Source organism: Hypomesus nipponensis, chromosome 25 (assembly GCF_054491055.1).
Source record: "Hypomesus nipponensis isolate SF chromosome 25, ASM5449105v1, whole genome shotgun sequence".
In the NCBI taxonomy this organism is placed as follows: Eukaryota; Metazoa; Chordata; class Actinopteri; order Osmeriformes; family Osmeridae; genus Hypomesus; species Hypomesus nipponensis.
Window position 1 is genome coordinate 8,464,098 of NC_140385.1, and position 18,935 is coordinate 8,483,032.

Genomic DNA, 18,935 nt, shown 5'->3' on the forward strand with positions numbered 1-18,935 from the left:
GCAAGTCAATGGGGGTTTCCAGGTCCGGTGAACGTGGTTACCTTTGACCCTGTGAGCTCAGGTTTGACTGGTTTCCGATGGGCCCCTTGTGTGTGACTGGATCCAGTGTAGGGAAGCAATCACTCGGCCACCTCTAGCGCTCCTAAAAGCGTCATTAGAACAGTGTTTGTTTAAAGCCAGCCCTGCTCCAGAGAGCCCCCGACACACACACACGCTCCCCAGAACCCCTAAATCCACAACCCCCACCCCCTCCATACTTCTGAGGCCCTCCATCCTTGTTATGGGGCGAGAGAAAAGGTGTCAGAGAGAGAGAGGGGGGGAGAGAGAGGGGGAGAGAAAGAGGGGGAGAGAGAGAGGGGGAGAGAGAGAGGAGGGAGAGAGAGAGAGAGGGGGAGAGAGAGGGGGAGAGAGAGGGGGAGAGAGAGGGGGAGAGAGGGGGAGAGAGAGAGAGGCCGTGCTGTTGTGCCAGGCATGCCAAGAATACCATAGAATCTGTCCTTTCTAAGCTAGGGGTTGAGTCAATATGGGCGGGCATCACCACTGTTTTGTTCCGTAGACACACACACACACACTCACCTCCTCCTTAGCATGTTGGTTCTGCAGACGTCGTCACTCTGGCTGAATGGTCCCACTTTCCATCCCTGACCCTGTGCTCCATTGACACAGCTGGGTCTGTAGACTCCATCCCTGACCCTGTGCTCCATTGACACAGCTGGGTCTGTAGACGGCTGCTCTCCATCCCTGACCCTGTGCTCCACTGACACAGCTGGGTCTGTAGACTCCATCCCTGACCCTGTGCTCCACTGACACAGCTGGGTCTGTAGACGGCTGCTCTCCATCCCTGACCCTGTGCTCCACTGACACAGCTGGGTCTGTAGACTCCATCCCTGACCCTGTGCTCCACTGACACAGCTGGGTCTGTAGACGGCTGCTCTCCATCCCTGACCCTGTGCTCCACTGACACAGCTGGGTCTGTAGACTCCATCCCTGACCCTGTGCTCCACTGACACAGCTGGGTCTGTAGACTCCATCCTTGACCCTTTGCTCCACTGACACAGCTGGGTCTGTAGACGGCTGCTCTCCATCCTTGACCCTGTGCTCCATTGACACAGCTGGGTCTGTTAGACGGCTGCTCTCCAGGCCTTGGAGGCCATGCTATCCCAGAGCACACCGCTCGCTGGTAGCCCCTCTGACCTCCCTCCCTCCGTCCCTCTGCCTCTGCCTTCCCCCTGAGGTGTGGGGCGGTGAAGCAGGTTGACTGTGTGTGTCAGTGTGACCCCCCCCTCCCCTCCCCTCGCCTCCGCCTCCCCACAGCCCATGGACACCCTCTCTCCTGCTGTCTCTCGTTCAACACTAGCCCCAGTCTAGGGACACAAGGCTAGCGTTGTGCACAACCCCCAGATATGTGTTCTAATTTAATTAGGCTGTCCGGGGGAGGGAGAGAGAGAGAGAGAAAGGCGTCATTTGTGCCAGCGGTTCTTGGAAGTGTGTTTAGAGATATGGGAGTTAAACCGATATGTCGTCCACTTTCTCCAAACGCCCCTTTCTCCTTACTGTCAAAACGTGCTCGTTTTGTTAGATTAAGGTGACATAAATTGAGCAGTATTTCAGGGTCCAGAATTGTGATGCAGCATGACGTTTCCTTGTCTCCAATACTGTACTTTACAGTACCAATGGAACATATATTATAGCACGTTTGAGAAGGTCCAGTTTTGTAACGTAATGGGGAATATGTTTGGGTAATAAACAAAAGTTTGAATGATTCAGGGTGTCGTAAGGACGGGACAGTTTCATGGCTGAGAGGAGATGGTGGGGTCCGGGCCTTCCCTAAATCTGTATCTCTGTTAGATTGCAGGCTCAAGCCGTACAGTGATGTCAGTGTTGGAACTCACAACACATCACTCTGCCAAGATACATTGATACAAAATATCTCCCCGGCAACTCTCTCACATCACACACAAACACACACATTCTGTGCTCACCCCACTCTTTACGCATAACACTCTAACAAAAGAAATCACAGACAACTACATGTTTAAAATGACTCAATGAAATGTTTATATTGAATTCACATATAATCTTATCGCACAAAGCCACACACACACACACACCTCCTCTTGCCTTACAGGGCCACATCTTTAACACTACAATCAGAGTAATCAGTCTGTTCTTTCAGCCCTCTATCTCTCCTCCTCCTCCTCCTCCTCCTCCTCCTCCTCCTCCAGGGCATGTGCCATCTCTCTGGATGGCTCCCTGATGAGAAGTGTCCTCGCTCCCCTGTAGCTGTCCTCCCTATAGATTCCTACACGGCACCTAACCCACTTTTCAGGCATCTGGACAGCATACCGTAATGCAGTGAATCCCATAATGCACCCAGGGCCATGAGGAATGCTATACTCTTCTCCTGTAGCTAAATACACCCCTCAGCTTGCACACTCCCAGCCCGTGTTCCCGATTGGCCCACTTGTTGCTCGGAACACCACGGCTAAGGTTGAGTTGAGATACAAAAATCGGTAGAGGTTTTCTGGGGTGGATTTAGGACCACATTTGTTATGACAGTTAGGCCTGTCCTGAGAAACGATTTGCGCCTAAGTGTGTGTGGTCGGTTTTGGCCAGTTTGACCAAAATCACTTCCCTCATTCTGAAGGAGATGTGTGAAGACTCAGAAAAAGGTTAACCTGTTCTCGGAAGAACGTTTTTTGGGCGAAGAAAAAAAGAGTACTACACACACCCTGAAAGTGTTTGGTTGAGTTCCACCTAAACCTTAATTATATATGATTCCGTTTCACATGTGTACATTTTCACGTGATAAACTCTTTCCTCTGCAGACCAAAACCGCATGTGTTCCGAGGCCCAAAGGGTCGGGGGACCAGGCATACGGGGAGAGACGCCGGTTCTTAATTATGTTCTATTACCATAAGCTGCCGATTCCCCTGTCCCGAGGGGCCAGCTAGCCCGAGTTCAATATCCCATCTGCCGCCGAGCAAAGGGGGAGCACTGGGCCACGCCGCCTAAATGACAGTTTTTTCCTAAACTAAACGGCACACTTCCAGCCTGGAACATGAGACCGAGGGCGGAGATAAAGGAGAGGCCCCGTGTCACCTTTCAGCTATCCCCTCTCTAGTATGCTAGAGAAAGCGAGAGATTCTTAATGTTCATTCTACCTTCGGTGCGCCTGCTTGCAAGCAAAACTAACCCTATATAATTGGTCGACTGTCAAACCCGTGACAGACTGCAGATGCTGGCAAACAAGATCCGCTGTGTTTCAGAAGCCGCGCAGACCCTGCAGGCAGTCTGAACTGTGTGGGAGAGAGAGTGGGAACGAGGAGGAAGCGAGGACGAAAGGGAAGAGGAGGAGAAAAGGAACGGACAAAAGTTTGAAAAGGGGACGGTTCGCCGGTTGGCCCGGTTGAAGGCGCACGCTGAAGCGAACTATCGGAGCGTGCGAAAACCTATAGTTGGAGAATAGACTGGTGTGTTGGTGGTCGCCGCCTCGGAGAGGAGGATTTGTTTTTTTAAATATTCGGCAGCTGCCAGGCACGCGACTGCTTTTGTGAACTGTTGGGGGATTAGATGCGTTTGACTCCACGATGCGGAGCGATCCCATTTTGTTCGCATCCAGGGGTGAGTGTCCAACTGGTCAGCATGTGCTTACATTCCATTGCCTATGTTGTAAGAGCTGAGTTGCTTAGACTGTAAAAAGAAGATAGGGAGACAACGTGATAAAAAGTTGACGGGACGAGAAGGCAATCAACATAAAATAAACTCGGTGTCGCTTTTTCTGTCTTTCTTTTTCTCACTTGCAAACACGTTGCTTAAGCATTACAGTGTGAAGTCCATTGTATCAGAGTAAGGGCAAATGTAACCTTTACTGCAAGCGGTCAGGTGTTAACTATGAAACTCACTGCTCACACCATTGGCTCACAGTTCAGCTGAATAATGCTTTGAACATATTTAGAACGATGTACCAAGATTTATTTTTACTTGATACCAATGCTGCGTTTGCCAGTGGAAACTCACCAAATGAGCACAGTGCTGCAGTCAGGAAGAGTTTCCTCTCAAGTAGCCTACACACATTGCGGCTCAGAGAGAGAGAGAGAGGGATGGAGACAGACAGACAGACAGACAGACAGAGGGCGGGGGGGGGGGGGGGGAGGTAGGCAGGACCTCTTGGCTCCACCGAAGCGAGCTGGACTGGAAAGACTGCTGGCGACCGCTGGCTCCTGACGGTGTCATTAGGGTCGTGGTTTGTTGTCTGTGGAATTATGCGTCGGGAGTAGCTGGTTGCAACCTGAGACCGCCCCCCTCTTCCACCATTCCCGACCACGTTGATGAATGGCTGCCCTTACGGCATCCAGCAGCCCCGCAGGAAAATCACGGATTGTGTCGCCTCGGCCGAGCGCAGCTGGCTCCCGCTGGTTCGGGACAGACCCGCTATGTGACAGCCTCCACAGGGAGGCGCATATGAGATCAGTCGTAAAATTGACTCGCTGATCTTATGAGAAACTTTTCTCTCGAAGTCAAATTTGCTCTTAAGACACATGCATGTCTACTAAGACGACTGGTCAGTTTAATTATGTGTGAATAAAGGTATGATATTGTGGGCCATTTTTACTCTTAATTATAGGCTATCATATCCCACTACGAAGTGTTTTTGTTATTGCCATACTTCAAGTCAACCTGGAGGTAACTCGAGGTTTCTTTTGCCTGAGGTTAATAACAGTCCTGGTGTGACAACATAAGTGCTCCATATCTCTTGGTTCCTTCCAGCCTCATGTACAATAACAAACCCCTGGCTCAGACACTAGCCTCCCCAGCTAGCAAGCAGCTGTGCAGTATCAGGTAGCTGTGCAACGTAGTGCTGCTCCACATTTGGTGTGGTCCTGACAGAGAACTATTGTGTAGTCATGTAATCTCATCCCAACTGCACACGAGAATGTAGAACACCGTTTTGGCTGGAGGGTCTGTAAGCCAGCCTGTTTAGGTTTTTCTTTTGTTACTTTACCGCTACCTCGACTTGGGGTACCTTCAGTGTTGGCAGTTCTGTTGGCACCGGACAGAGTTCCTTGTCAGCAAGTCCCTTTTAGAACTGTTACGAGGTGCCATTTGGTGGGGTGTGGGCAAAAGCTCACAGTGTTAATGTGTTTAGTGCTGTTTATTGTAGTTTTCCTCACGGAAACCTCAAGATGATGTGCCGTTAATCGCTGCGGGGTTGGGCGTGCGTGTGATGTGGGCATGTCAGCCATTTGGTTTCGTTTTTGGGGAAAGAAGGATGTGTGCTGTCAGAACTGGGCACCCCCAACGATGATTGATCCCTAAAAGCTTTCATGTGTCCGGGAGGCAGTGGACCCCCTTTCGGTGGTGGAGAAAGTCGGATCTGAAGAGAAGGAGAAGAGAGATGAAGATGAATGAGTTTATGATCCCCACTCTCGCCACCAAAGCCCTACTGTGGGTTTCTTGGCACGCGGGCACAGAGACTTTCCTTCCAAACCCCTAATCATAACCCTTACCATCTCTGATGTCCATACACATCTGCTCGAAACCAATGGGATTTTGAGCCCAATGCAAACATACTTTAACAGGCAACATCTACAGCTCTGTATTGAGATTCAGTGCGATCGTCCTACAGCAAGCTACGTTCTGACTGTAATCAAATCTTATTTTAAATGGACGGCCATAACCTTAGTCTTAAGGCGAGTCATTTCCTGCTCGGTGATTAATTGCTAGTTATGTCAAAGTGTTGATCATTTCTACCAGAGCTATCAGCCTTCTTTAATAGGCTTATCATGCTTCAAGAGGATGAGCAGATTAGCTCATTAGCCAGTCTGTCTAGGACAAAGAATGAGGTTTAAGGAAATGAGACTAGCGCTAGCGTGACAGGACTAAGGGCGGGTTTCTTTCCAGGGGGTCCTGGAGCATGGTGGGTTTAGGGCTGGGCAGGCTGCAACCCCTCAGGACAAACAACAATAACAACATCAAGCACCAACAAAGACGTTTCTCATGCACATATAGATGAGTGCGTGTGCATGCATACATTTAAGGGGGGGGCGGGGTGGTGGCAGGGTTGCAGGCGTGGGTGTGTCTGGCAGTGAGAAATTGGGGATTGGAATCTGGTGTGGGTGGAGGCGAGGAGGACGGGGAGGGGGGAGGGGCGGGGCTGTCTGGATCAAAGCATGTCTGGTTTTCGAGCTGTCTCTCACCAGACTAGCGGTTGTCTTTGAGCCTCAGAGCGCAGCTAGTCTGGCCTGCTACCAAGCTAGACTGCAGGGCTCCAGGATGGTCCTCGGCAAAGGCCTCCTCTCCCCCTCTGAGCTATGCTACATGCTAGTTTACCGAAGCATAGATCCCCTCACGGCGCAACAGTCAATTGGCTTTGAACCCAATTTGGCTTGAATGATGGACCCCATCGTACCCCCGCTCCCTGATATCTCAACCCAGGCACCAGCGGGTCTCGTCCGTCCCTTCATCCCTCTTGAAGGATGACTCTCCCAGCCAGACCTAACCACAGTCCCCTCCTCTCCTCCTTCTCCTCCCCACGCCCCCTCTCCCCGTAGTGTGGGTTTAGGCTGAGTGCTCTGTTATTATCCCCTGACACAGATACTGGAGGAGCATCACTCTCTCTGCCTGCATTTCCCTCTCCCCATCTCCCTCTCGTCTCTCTCTCACTTACCCCCCCCTCCCTCTCCCTCTCTCCTTTCTCAATCACTCACTCTCTGGCTTTTTGGCATCTTCCCCTCCCCTTTCTTTCCTCCAGCCCAGTTCCTCCCCTCCACCCCCCCCACCCCCCACCCCACCAGATGAAGGCATTTCACGTCCTAACCCACAATGCGTCTGAGGTTGTTTGAGGGCCGGAGCACATCTGCTGCTGGTCCACCACCTGGATGATAGGAATCTGCTCCGCCCGCCCTGTGATGTGCGCTGTTGGCGTGCCTCCAGTGGAACATGTAGACTCCACCCCCAGGCCCCCCCGGCCATCCCCCTTCCCGCTCCTCCGTGATTACAGAGGACGGCCACCGGTCCCACTTCCTGATTGGACGAGTGTTGCTCTCCAGCGAGGGGTTCACCTCACGAGCCCAGAAGGACGTGTGGCGATAAGAGCTTCTGAAATGTTTACAAACATTTTTTTTCTCAAAACGGTATATGGCTGTCTGCCCCTCGGTTCAAGAGCGTGGCTCGCTTTTGCCTGTTCGGATGGAAATCGGATGTGTAAAAAAAAACTTTTATACACATTCGTGAGTAGATTGATTCCACCTTGTATTTTGTCGATGACCTTTTCCGATAGAGAAGATTCTAGAGGATCCACTTAGAACATTCCCAACGCCCGGGGGGAGGTGGTCTGCTTCCCCCCCACCCTGGGCACACCAAGTGCAGGCTTCCTCTCTCCACTGGCCTGGGTGATGGTGGGGCAGCCTGGAGGAAATGTGCTGACTCAGACTCCATGAGAAACCCAAACTCACTCAGACCAGGAAGAGAGGGATGGAGGGAGGGAGGGAGGGAGGGAGGGGAGACGTGGGGTGCCAACCCAAACAGACTGGGGAAGGGAAGGAGCATGGGGCCATAGAGGACATAGCTGGATAAATAGGCTGGTGTGTGTATGCGCTTATGGTTTCGAAATGAGTGGGCACTGCACAGCCAACGCTGAGCGATGCCCTCTTGTTCGGCAGTTGGGCAAAGGGAGCCGGTGACCATGATGACGCCAGACCATAAACCACCCCAATTAACTTTAAACACCGTATAACTACAGAACCCACAACCCCCCCCCCCCCCCCCCCGACCCATCACTCCCTACAAGTCACCTGGTATGACAGCTTCCCCTCAGAGTGAATCGCAGCCTCTGATTGATTGAGTTGAGTGAGCCGCCCAAGTCTGGAAGGTCTCAGTCAACGCCGGTTAGCCTGCTACCCGTCTGTCGACGCGCATCAGCGCCGCTGGCCGCCGCTCGGCTTCAACACGGAAGACAGAGCGAACGACAGACTCCGTCAGAAGCTCGGCTCGATCCTCCCAAACAGACGCAGCGGCAGACTCCGTCTTATCCTTCCGGAATGTGTGATTTCGATGACATGTCGGTGTTCCACACGTGGGCGTCATGAAGCGCGATTATGATCTGAGGAAACGTTGGTAGGGTATGATGATGACGGCATCTCTAATTACATGCTGTATCTCCGCCCTCACACACACACGCGCATGTTTTAGTGCCTTTGCGGGGACAGTGTGGTTGGGCTCTGCACGGCTTGATGATTACGGCTTCAATATGAGTGGAGGGAGATGTTTGTAATGAGAAGCGTGGTGTGGTATTCAAAAGGGCTCGATGCTTTTTCTCATGGTAATCATTCAGCATTGGAGGTGGTGTGCGTGTGTGTGTGTGTGTGTCTCATTTCAAAGGGCGTCTGAGGCACCTCTTATGTGTTTAGTCTGTAAGTTAGTGTTTCATGTCATAATCAGCCTGGCGAACACACGCACACACTTGCGCACAAACAAACTCAAACAGACACGCATTGCCTCGGGAGCTTCAAATCAGCACACGGTGGTGCTTTTTTAAAGATAGCAACATGCCATCAGTCAGAACACCTGTATTCCAGGAAAGGACGTACATAACCCTTTAACCGGGAAAGGACGTACATAACCCTTTAACCCTTTGTGGCATTTGCAGAACGTACACACGCACCGAAGGGGGTGTGTATCACATCTTTCAAGCCTAGACTCGACCCCACTCTCTCCCAGACACCTCCCCCCTGCCCGCTAGTTTGGGGGAAGTGTTGATACCCTAACCCTTAAAGAACGTTCCTGCAGCTCGTCTGTGTGTCTGGTCTGAATCTTCTCCCTGGGGATGTGTGCATAGTGAGTTCGAGCGCGCGTGAGCGTTGTGATGAGAGTTGTTTTTCGTTTCTTTTCTCCATCTTTCGCCAACCCGTGGACACGGGAGGATGGGTTTGCGTGGAGGAGGGAGGGTTGACAAGAGCGGAGGAAGAAGGAGGCAGAGAAGGAGAGGTGGTGAAGAGGGAGGGGGGCGGTTTGTTTGCTCAGTTAAGAGTTTTTCTTTCACTCCCCCCTCAGGGGGTTGGTTCGAGGGTGGTCCTGCATGCTCCCCGCCACCTCATTCTGCTGTCTCTACCGCACTGGAGTGCACACACACACACACGTGTACACACGCACACCTACACACACATACACACACATACACGTGTGTGTGTGCGCACAAACAGACATACGCACACGGTTTTGACCACCCCTGTGGAAGGTAACTCATTTATTTGATTCATCCAGGGGATTGGGCTTAACAGAGTGCTATTAAACGCTGAATGAAACCCTCCTGGCCTGGACTGGAGCAAGGCAGGCCAGGGTCCATGTGGATAGTGTCATTATACACCCGCTGGGCTTTGGTAACTGGTCCACTTGGACAATAGACCGAAATTAAGTTAAAAAGAACTCCGAGCAACGTTAGTGCCTCTGACTAGTTTATGATAATTTTAATGTATTTTTCTTCCACCCACCCTCCTTCTCTCACGCTGTTCTCTGTCAGTCTTTTTTTTTTTTTTTTTTTCTTGATGGCGCACTCTGTTTCTCTCGCTGTCTCACCTTCCTCGCTCTCCAGTCCTCCCTACCTTTCTCCCTCTCCCTCCATTCCTCTCTCTGCCCCCCTTTCCTCTCTCCCTGTCTCTCTCTCACTCCCTCCTTCTCCAGCCCTCCCTCCCTCTCTCCTCTGTCCTAGGATAATAAGATTAGGACAGGAATGTGTGCGAGCTGCTGTTTATGTAGCTGTACAGGGGCCTATCTGGAAGACCAAGCCCAGTCCTTTACAAAGTCAATTATAAGGTTGGGTATGAGTCCACTGAGTGTTTGGGGAGGGGGGGGGAATACATTGTGTTCTGCCAGACACACCGATCAAAATGTTTTCAGGCCAGCTTCCATAACGGCACATCAGCTATCTGTTATTGACCTGTCACAGCATTCCACAAGCGTTTTGGAAACGGACTGTTATCATCCCAGATGCTTGGCGAAATATGTACCTGTGCAATGGCGCTTTTTGCTGGGCGAATTCCAAAGTTTCCGTTTTTTTATCGTTCTCTTAATTTGTCAGAACTTCTTTGACATTCTGCATTACCTAATGGTTTCAAAACAGCTCTAAGTGATTCTGAAAAGGTCAGTCGAGTGAGGTAATAGAATTGTCCAAAAACTACAAACAACTCATCCAAGAACTACACATGCGGTGTTTAGCGGGATCGTCTCAGCGGGGGATGGGGGGGGGGTGATGGTTTCATCATGAGTGTGGGTTATGAGAATGGTTAGGAGCCTTGCACAAGTTTCTTCACTGAGGACAAAAAACCCCATAACCTCAAATGGGACCTTTCTTAGTTAACTAACCAAAATCCAGATGGAATATTCTGGTAGAACCACTCACATAAGCTGTTCTCTGACGTTGCCACCCTCATAACATAATAGTCACGTCTCCTGTTTACGATAAGCTCCACTAATGCTGGAAGGAGCGAACCATTATCGGCTTATGGGGGTGTGGCCTTTATCTCCATACACTCTCTCGCTTTGTTGTGTGAGGGGTCGCCCCTTCATATCAGCCCCTGGAAGCACAGCATGACGTGTCCCACGTCACCACATGCCCCCCTCCATATCACTCACACGTCCACAAGATATGACCTCATGCCTCTGCTATGTTTTTTGCCGTGGGCCGGTCCTGTTACTTTTGATGTGCGAGAAAAAGGTGAAGCTTTGTCGTGACGCCACGGCGGTTCGGTGTTGGATCTCCGGGGGGGGGGGTTGGGATTCCTCAGGTGTTACGCCAGCGTCTGTGGGGCAACTGCAGTTCCTGTCGGGCGTAAATCACCGCTGGAATTCAATCGGGGGAGTTCTTCTCCGTGTTCCGTCTGTCTGTTTTTCCACGTTACATAAGAGCGGGGAGGTCCGCCGGTTGGACATAGGCCTTGCGACATCTCTCTGTGTACGTGGCTTGTGGTCGAGCTGTAAGACCACAAGCTCTTCTGGATGGAACAGCTGGTCCACGGACGGCTTCGGTCATCTCTCTCCCCGTGTCGCGCAGCATTCTCGGGTCATTGTGTTTTGAGATGTAATCAAATCAAAAATGTCATTTGCGTTCCGTAGGTACCGTGGTACTGTAGCCGAGCTAAAATGCATGAGCTGAAGTTTGTGCCTTGGATGCCGCTGCCCAGCGTTCTAATGTGTGTGTGTTTGTGTGTGTGTGTCGCAGCCATGGAGGAGCTGGTGTGTGAGTTGCGTCTGTTTCTGGAGCTCCTGGACAGGGAGTATCTGAGTGCCGGGGTCAAGGAGAAGAAGCTGCACATCGCCAACATCCTCCACAGGGTCCTCTCTGCCAAAGGTCAGAACCACCCCCTTCACACAACCTCGCCACCTTCACACAACCTGCGTCATTAGCATGATTTGATCAACATAATGTAGATGTTTACAGCATCAACATCTTCCTACTCTCTCATGCCTTCATCTTTCTCACCATCCGTTGTCTCTCTTTTTCTCGTCTGTCTCTCTTTCTCTCTCAGAGCCATCATTCAAATCAGAGATCCACAACAGTCTACCGGCTCCCCCTCAGATGCCCCTCCCAGAGATCCCCCACCCCTGGCTGGTAAGACACCCCCCCCCCACACACACACACACACACACACCATCTACGACCTATAACATCCCACTCTAACCCTCCAAGCCCATGGCACGGTCACCACTGATAGCAGAGCTAGAACTCTGCCACGGAGAACACGGAACACTTTGAAAGGGTGTTGCATGACGCAAGCGCGCCATTGGCAGTGAGCTACCGTGTCACATGACTGTCAGTCCTCATCATATTCTGGGATGTAACTATCTGGAAAGGGTTCCAGGGTGTTTTTATAGTCCTCTATAAAGCAGCAGGAAGGTAGCTGTGGCTGCAACATGTCTCCAAGCCTGACAGTCATCAATAATGTGTGTGTGTGTGTGCGTGCATAAGTGTGTGTCTGTGTCTGATGGAAACCAGGCGGTTGTGAAGATAGCTCCTAAAGCTTATCACCATGACAACAAGCCACAACACCTTGTTCTACAATCCTCAGTGTCTCTCTCTCACACACACACACACACACACACATATGGCAACACGTTTAAGACACAAACACACGCACAGTCACACAAGGCCTTACAGTGCAATTTGTAATTAGAAACATCCCACCTCTGTCCTCCTCTTCTCTGACCCTGATGTGTGTCTGGAAACAAGTTACAGAGTTCCCGGAACTAGGGGAGAGCTCGCTCTCCCTCTTTCTCTCTCGTTGTCTTTCGTGCGTCTCACTTTGTCTCTCACCTCACTCTCTTTCTCATCTCTCTCTCTTATTCATCTCTTTTTCTCTCAGCCGACCACATCCTGTTTTTCTTTCGCAAGTGTTCTCTCCTTCTTTCTCGCCCTCCTCCTTCCCCCCATCTGAAAGGAGCATTCATCATATAACGAGGCTGACCTCTAGAATGCTGTCCAGGAGAGGAGCGCGAAAGAGAGATATCCTTCTCTCGCTCTATCCCTCATTCCAGTAAAAGTTAAACCAAGGTCAGAAAAGGCTCAAGTTGTGTCATATTGGAACTTGTGTTTAGCCGAGCCTAGCATGGCGTTTTAAGTAGCTGTGAAACTCGACCTGCGAATGGGTTTTCAGTCAAAATCGTTGTCATTCTTGAATGTTATTGTAGCATCCCTCAGGAATGTCATATGACATTGTGCTTTGCAACGCCAACATGCTAACACAGATGCCCTCTGTCAACACACAGGGCGTGACAGTCACATGTATGACGTGGTTAGCCTAGCCGTTAGCAAAGAAAGAGACTGTTGATCAGGCTAGACTATCGCGTTGCTAAGAATAACAGTTTGTTGCTGCAGGGCCGACTTTTTGTTGACCCTCACACACACACACACACACACACAACCTAACATCATTAAGTATCAGGAGACACAACAGGATATCCGTTAATCAGATTGGAGAATGTTGGTCCTCCAGGCTTCTCCTACAACTAACTGTGTGTGTGTGTGTGTGTGTGTGTGTGTGTTTGGCAGTTAGCAAAAGCGAGACAGACTGCTTATGAAGTGAGCGGAGAAAATATGTAAATGTCAAAGAAAATGAAATGGCACCAAACACATTTATCGTATCTAGTTCTACTCCTGCAGGGAACATTTCTGACTTTGAAGCTGCTCGGCCGCATTAGAAGGTTCCTTCTCGGGATCCCCCGCCCACACACACACACACACACACACACACACACACACACACACACACACACACACAGTAGCTCTCAGTGCCAAGAAGGAACAAGACACACACACACACACACGCACTCAGACTCCGATGGAGGAACTCGTGAAGGTGATATCCCTGCTCCCCTCACCTCATACATCTTAGTGAGTGTGTCAGCCAGCGAGGAAAATAAGTGTTGTCACTGTTGTACGCCCTGTTACACACACACACACACACACACACAGCTGCCACCGATTAGACAGTTGTAATGGACAACAGGCGCTCCCAGTGACAGAGGCCAACTGAAGCCTCTTGGGATCAGATGAGTTCACCTTCTTTCTCACCTCTCTCTCTCACCTCTCTCTCTCTCTTTCATCACACACAAATATGTTGCATCAAAAGATGGGGTAGTAGTCTGTGTGTACAAGGAAGGCAGACCCTTCCTTTCTACAACCCGCTCACTTTTGATGTTCTTAGCACAGTCCAGAATGAAACAACCCAGTCACTCTTAGACTGTGTGCAGTTGCATGGTACAGAAAAGGGTATGTGAGCGACTGGGGCTCCATTCCGGCTCTGTAGGAGAGAATGAAGGCAGGCCGGCTGCTTCTGAGACACAAATGATTTCCATCTGTGTTGACGTTGGCTGGAGGGACCCATCGACCCCCCCCCCCCCCCTCCTCCCCCCCGCACAAACACCCCCTCCTACCCCTCTCCTCCATAACCCAAATCAGCGTAGCACCCCGGCACACAAACATGAGCAAACAGACTCGCCCTCAGAGCTGCTTTACTGTACTTGAAGAATGTGCACAGATGCACAGACTTGGGTCTGTCTGATTCTCTCTCTTTGTCTTTCTCTTTGTGTCTCACACACTAATGGACAAACTGAGGCATAGAGATGATACACACACATTGTTATCATAAAACTACATACACACACACACTTTTCTGAGGCAGACGAGTCCCATTTGTGTTTAATTTCCCTTATTTATCTTTCTTTCGCTCTCTCTGTTTCTTGCTTATTCTCTCTCTATATGCGTCTCATACTGTATCTTGTATCCGAGATTTAAAAGTGAACGGTACCTGGGCCTTTGGACTGCCCAATGAAGGCTTTGAGAAATCAAAATCTCTCTTTTCTTCCTCTCTCTGTCTCTCTCTCTGTCTGTCTCTCTCTCTCTCTCTCTCTCTCTCTCTCTCTCTCTGTCCCCCTCTCTCTCTCTGTCCCCCTCTTTCTCTATGTCCTTCCTCTCTCTTTTCCCAGCTCAGTCTGTCTGAGCCCCCCTCCTCCTCCCACAGCACTCTCGAAGATAAATATACGCGTCTCGGCTCTGGCCTTTGTGTCTGAGGAGCAGCCAGAAATGTACACAGTAATGCAGACGCACACGCTCACGCACCAGCAGATCCACATAGTCATGTGTGGGAGAACGCGCGTGAGACGTGCACATGTCGCGCGTGTGCATCTGCCGACGTCAGTGCATTTCAATGTACTGTGTGTGTGTGTGTGTGAGACCAGCAAACCCTGAGCCACTCTGACTTAAAACGATACCCATAGTTCCTATTCTACTTGGACACCCCAGACCTCCACTGTGTATGGCAGTCAAATGTTTGCTAGCTTGAAAAGGGAAAACGCACTCTGGCTCTCATCCACCATGCGGACGTTCTCGTCCTCCGGAAGCCTTTCGGTCCCTGTCACTCTCTCCAGCTGCTGGGGTGTGATTTGCTCGTGGTTTGTTTGTGGGGTTCACTTTGCTGTGGGATCAAAGGGGCATTTGGCTGCGTGTCACTTGCTGAGGCGTCGTTTTATTGGTCGGTCGGACTTCCCCTTCTCTCTGGTTGGTCCAACCACAGAGATGAGGTGACCTCAGCCCTATTGTGTCATAGAGGGAAACGTATTAATTATGATCGACGAATCACGGCTAATTTTCCAGGAGACAAACTCGCCGTTGCCTGTGGTAACCCAACAACAAGTGTTAAATCCTTAATATGTACAGTATTGTGTTTTAACTCGTCTCAGGAAATCTCGTGCGAAAGTGACACTAAAATGGTCATGTGACCATGGCATCGTTAGTCCCAAGGCCAAAGTTGTGTGTTTTTGTGTGCATATGGGTCTGTGTGTGTGTGTGCTCGCGTGCATGCGCGTATGGAAAAAGTCCCCTAAAAACTAGAACACGAATGGAAAACCTATTTCACTACTTTTTTCCCCCCAAAGTGCTTTTGAAGACATTTTACAATGCCAACTCTTTCCTTACTCTCACTCATGATGTAATGGTCTAACTAGCTAAATAAAGAAACCAACGAAACAACCAAGACTAGCGCAGAAGATGACTTGTAAAGTATTTTGCATGCGAGTATGTTATGTCATGTGAGTGAACATACCTAACATATACTCTATGTACTATAGGCTGATATAGTCTGTATTTCAGTAGACTGAATGATTGAATATGGGTTGTGGGGCAGGCACAGTTTCCTGTGGCAGCGAGGGAGTGCTCGAGTGTTAACGGTGTGTGCGTGTGTCCGTGTTTGCGTGTTCGCTCATTGTTTGTGCATGCCCGTGAGAGTGGAAGTGCCCTCATTCCTCTGTGTGTGTGTGTTCCTGAATCCAAGTGCCAGCTTTCTCCCAGTACAATAGCCCAGGTTCGTTCCAGACGGGGGTGCTTGCCCAAGCGGACACACACTCATGTGAGGTGCAGGGTCCAACAAAAGCAGAATTTGTAGAGAGAGAGGGGGGGGGGGGTGGAGGGGGGTCTGTACCTTGACCCAGTCCGCCTCCCTCTGACCTTAGTGTGCACCACGTTATGAGGTGGGAGGAGGAGGGTGGAAGTTGCTGGTGGGGGGTAGGAGAGTATTATCTGCATTTCTCCCCAGCTCGACCGACTCTCTCTTCTTTCTACCTGTTCCCCCTCTCCGCACTCATATCCGGCATATCCGTACACAGGACTTTGCTGTGCACCTGTCTAAACACACACACAGAAACACACAAACGGCCTTTTTGGTCCCGCTCTCGGCCCGAAGAACGGGAGGGAGATGAGGAGGATTGAAAGGAGAGAGTGGATGGAAGATAAGATGGGAACCGTTCCGGCTTTCAGTCCCACGTTCTGATCCAGGTTCTGTTGGCGAAGCCTTCCGTGTTTCAGCAGAGCAGCGATGTCTATCAGGCGAGCTGGCCGCATGTTCTGCTTGTTCTCAAAGGAGAGAGGGGAGAGGTTCTGCCTCTCAGGAGTCTGGCAGAGCAGGGGTTCGAAAGGAGCAGGGCATGGTCGGTCTGAGTAGCTTCTCCTGTTAAGTCAGTTGAAGTCTTGTTTGAAAAGCATCTCTCAGAGACAATGAGGCCATTCAACAGCTTTTAGCTTTTAGCAGGCCCGTTCTGGAGTTTAGCCACTGTTAAACTAACAACTGTCTCTCAAATGTGTGTCTGTGTTATCACAGTATCCCCACTGATAACCTACAGTCCATTCATAAAGAGTGTTGTTCAAACTGTACAGAACAGAGGAGACGGAAAAGCCAGACCGCATAGTCTGTCAATGCCTGAAATACGCCAGGTCTGCTCCCTGTGTGTGTGTGTGTGTGCGCGTGTGCGTGCGCATGTGTGTGTGCGTGCGCGTGTGTATGTGTGTGCATTTGTGTCCATTCTGTTTGCTCATGTGCCTATGTGCATCCTGCCTGGGTGTTGGTGTGTGTGTGGGCGTTTTGTGCGTCCAGCATGAATTCTCTCCCGCTGTTTAGTTAAGATGTGCTGATGAACCCTGTTGAACCAGATTCTGACGGGGCCACAATCTCCATATTTAGCAACATGGAATCTCACTGTGCAGTTGATGGGTGAAATCGAGGAGAAAGAACTGTTGAGAAACTTTCATTTTTTTAATGGTTTACAATGACACAAACAATGTCAAGTAAACGATGCAATACTAGATTTTGAAGTTCCCTGTGCAAGAAGGGTGGAGTGAGTATTATTATTATTTTAACTAAAATTCTTCGAATGATAAAAAAAAATGCACTGAAAACCCAAATATTCAAGGAAAGGTTTCCAGAACATACTGGTGGTCTGATGTGAACACGTGACACGTGCACACAGGCTAAGGGAGGCTACGTCTGGCCCAACAAGGCTGTCACTGGACAGAAACAGGACGAGACTGTGCTCTCGTCCATCTCTCCATCCCTCCTTTCATCTCCAGGGAAGTCTGGCATCCATTTACAGCTCGTCGAGATGCCTCACCTTACCTTGACCTCTTGGTGAATTGCTGGTGTGTGTGTGTGTGTCTTCGTGCGGTTTGCATGTAGGAAGCGTGTTGAGAGATGACCCTCTGTTTAGTTCAGTGTGTTTGACGGTGAACAGCTGACAAAAGTATATCCGTGATCGGATCCATGTGTCCATTTCACGTTCCATGATGTCCTGGGAACCACTGGAATGACATCCCATCAAAACTAGAATCCGGAAGCAGTCACTGTCGAACATGAGCCGTCTCGATGGAAGCCCGTGTCTCATCAAACTCATCCAGCACCAGTGTGGAATGTGGGTGCATTATGGGAAATGAAGTCTCCCAGGAGGATCTTTCAAGGTGGTTTGCTGCAGTTTGTAACGAGCAGAGGGATATTACCACGTCAGGCACGTTCACAAGCAAGATACATGCCAAAGCATCATAGTAAACAAACTGCTTCCTGTCACACGGTCTGTAGCCTGCAGCTTGCTTCAGTCTTCAGCCTCAGCTATTCCAAGAGGCTGTCTGCGATGTGGCAAATGCATTTACACAACTCCTCCTACGCCCGGCAGAAATGGACACTGGGAAGCTCAGGCGGGACGGTCAGAAAACTCCCCCACGGCTCCTCATCCGAGGTCAAACCTCCCTCACCACCCCCTAATTACCATCTCCAACCTTCTGACCACGCGCTGTTGAAACGCTCAATTCGAGGGAATCGCATGGCGGGGGGGCTGCGCCAGTCTGTGGATCTGAATACTGTGTGGATGGCCAGGGTGGAGGGCGGTGTGTGTGGATGGTTTGTCGATCGGCCGAAAGAGGTGCAGACCATGAGGGTTGGGTTGATTCATGTTGGTGTTTTTGTTCAATGGAACGCTTGTGAGACCGACGGAACTAGTAGGCCTTGAAGTGTCTGTCTAGGTGTGCACTTGAGTGTGTGTTTTCCTGTACTGTGTGTGTGTGTGTGTTCATGTTTGCACGAACACTCCAATCAAGCCCCTAAATCTAATCTCTGATTTATTCCGGTGCAGAGAACGTGGTTGGGGGGGGGTTCACAGTGTGTAATGTAGGCTGCGTTTACAGTCAGCTTCTGGAGTATCAACGTTGTTATTCTTGCTAAAACACTTCATTGTTAGTCTTGCTAAAACACTTTAGAAGGAAATAAGCACACTCATTGCATTCAAGGTTGCTACCGTCCAACATAAACATTTGGGTCACATAAGTGCTTACATTTCTTCTGGAACACCCCTTTGTGTTCCAGGCGCAAGATCGCTGTGTTATTGTTCCACTATCAGACCAAGAGCTTTCTGTCTTTTGTTGGCTCTCTCACTTTTAGTTCTATCTTTCTTTCTGGAGGATGTGGGGATTTTCAGGGGTGATTTGTGTGTGTGAGTACGTTTTAAGTTACTACAAGGTTAACTGGGACAGAACTATTGGCAGAAAATTCGTTTACCAAAAGAAGTGCTTCCCGGAGGAAATGGGATAAGGGCTATGGAGTCAGACCTGACTTGAGTTATAGACA

The 18,935-nt window shown here is 50.1% G+C and overlaps 1 protein-coding gene across 4 annotated transcripts in view; it reads left to right on the plus strand.

Annotated features, from left to right (window-relative positions):
• The window catches only part of afap1 (actin filament associated protein 1), a 52,163-nt gene that overhangs the window by 16,232 nt on the left and 16,996 nt on the right, over window positions 1-18,935 (plus strand). The window contains exons 1-3 of one of the 4 annotated variants that reach the window (XM_084691226.1): window positions 3,162-3,624; window positions 11,219-11,347; window positions 11,526-11,608. In XM_084691226.1, the coding sequence (XP_084547352.1) occupies window positions 3,591-3,624; window positions 11,219-11,347; window positions 11,526-11,608 (246 nt within the window). In that variant the 5' untranslated portion in view covers window positions 3,162-3,590. Of the gene's footprint in view, window positions 1-3,161; window positions 3,625-11,218; window positions 11,348-11,525; window positions 11,609-18,935 lie in introns of those variants that run through there. The other 3 variants (XM_084691225.1, XM_084691228.1, XM_084691227.1) reach the window with 3 other exon arrangements.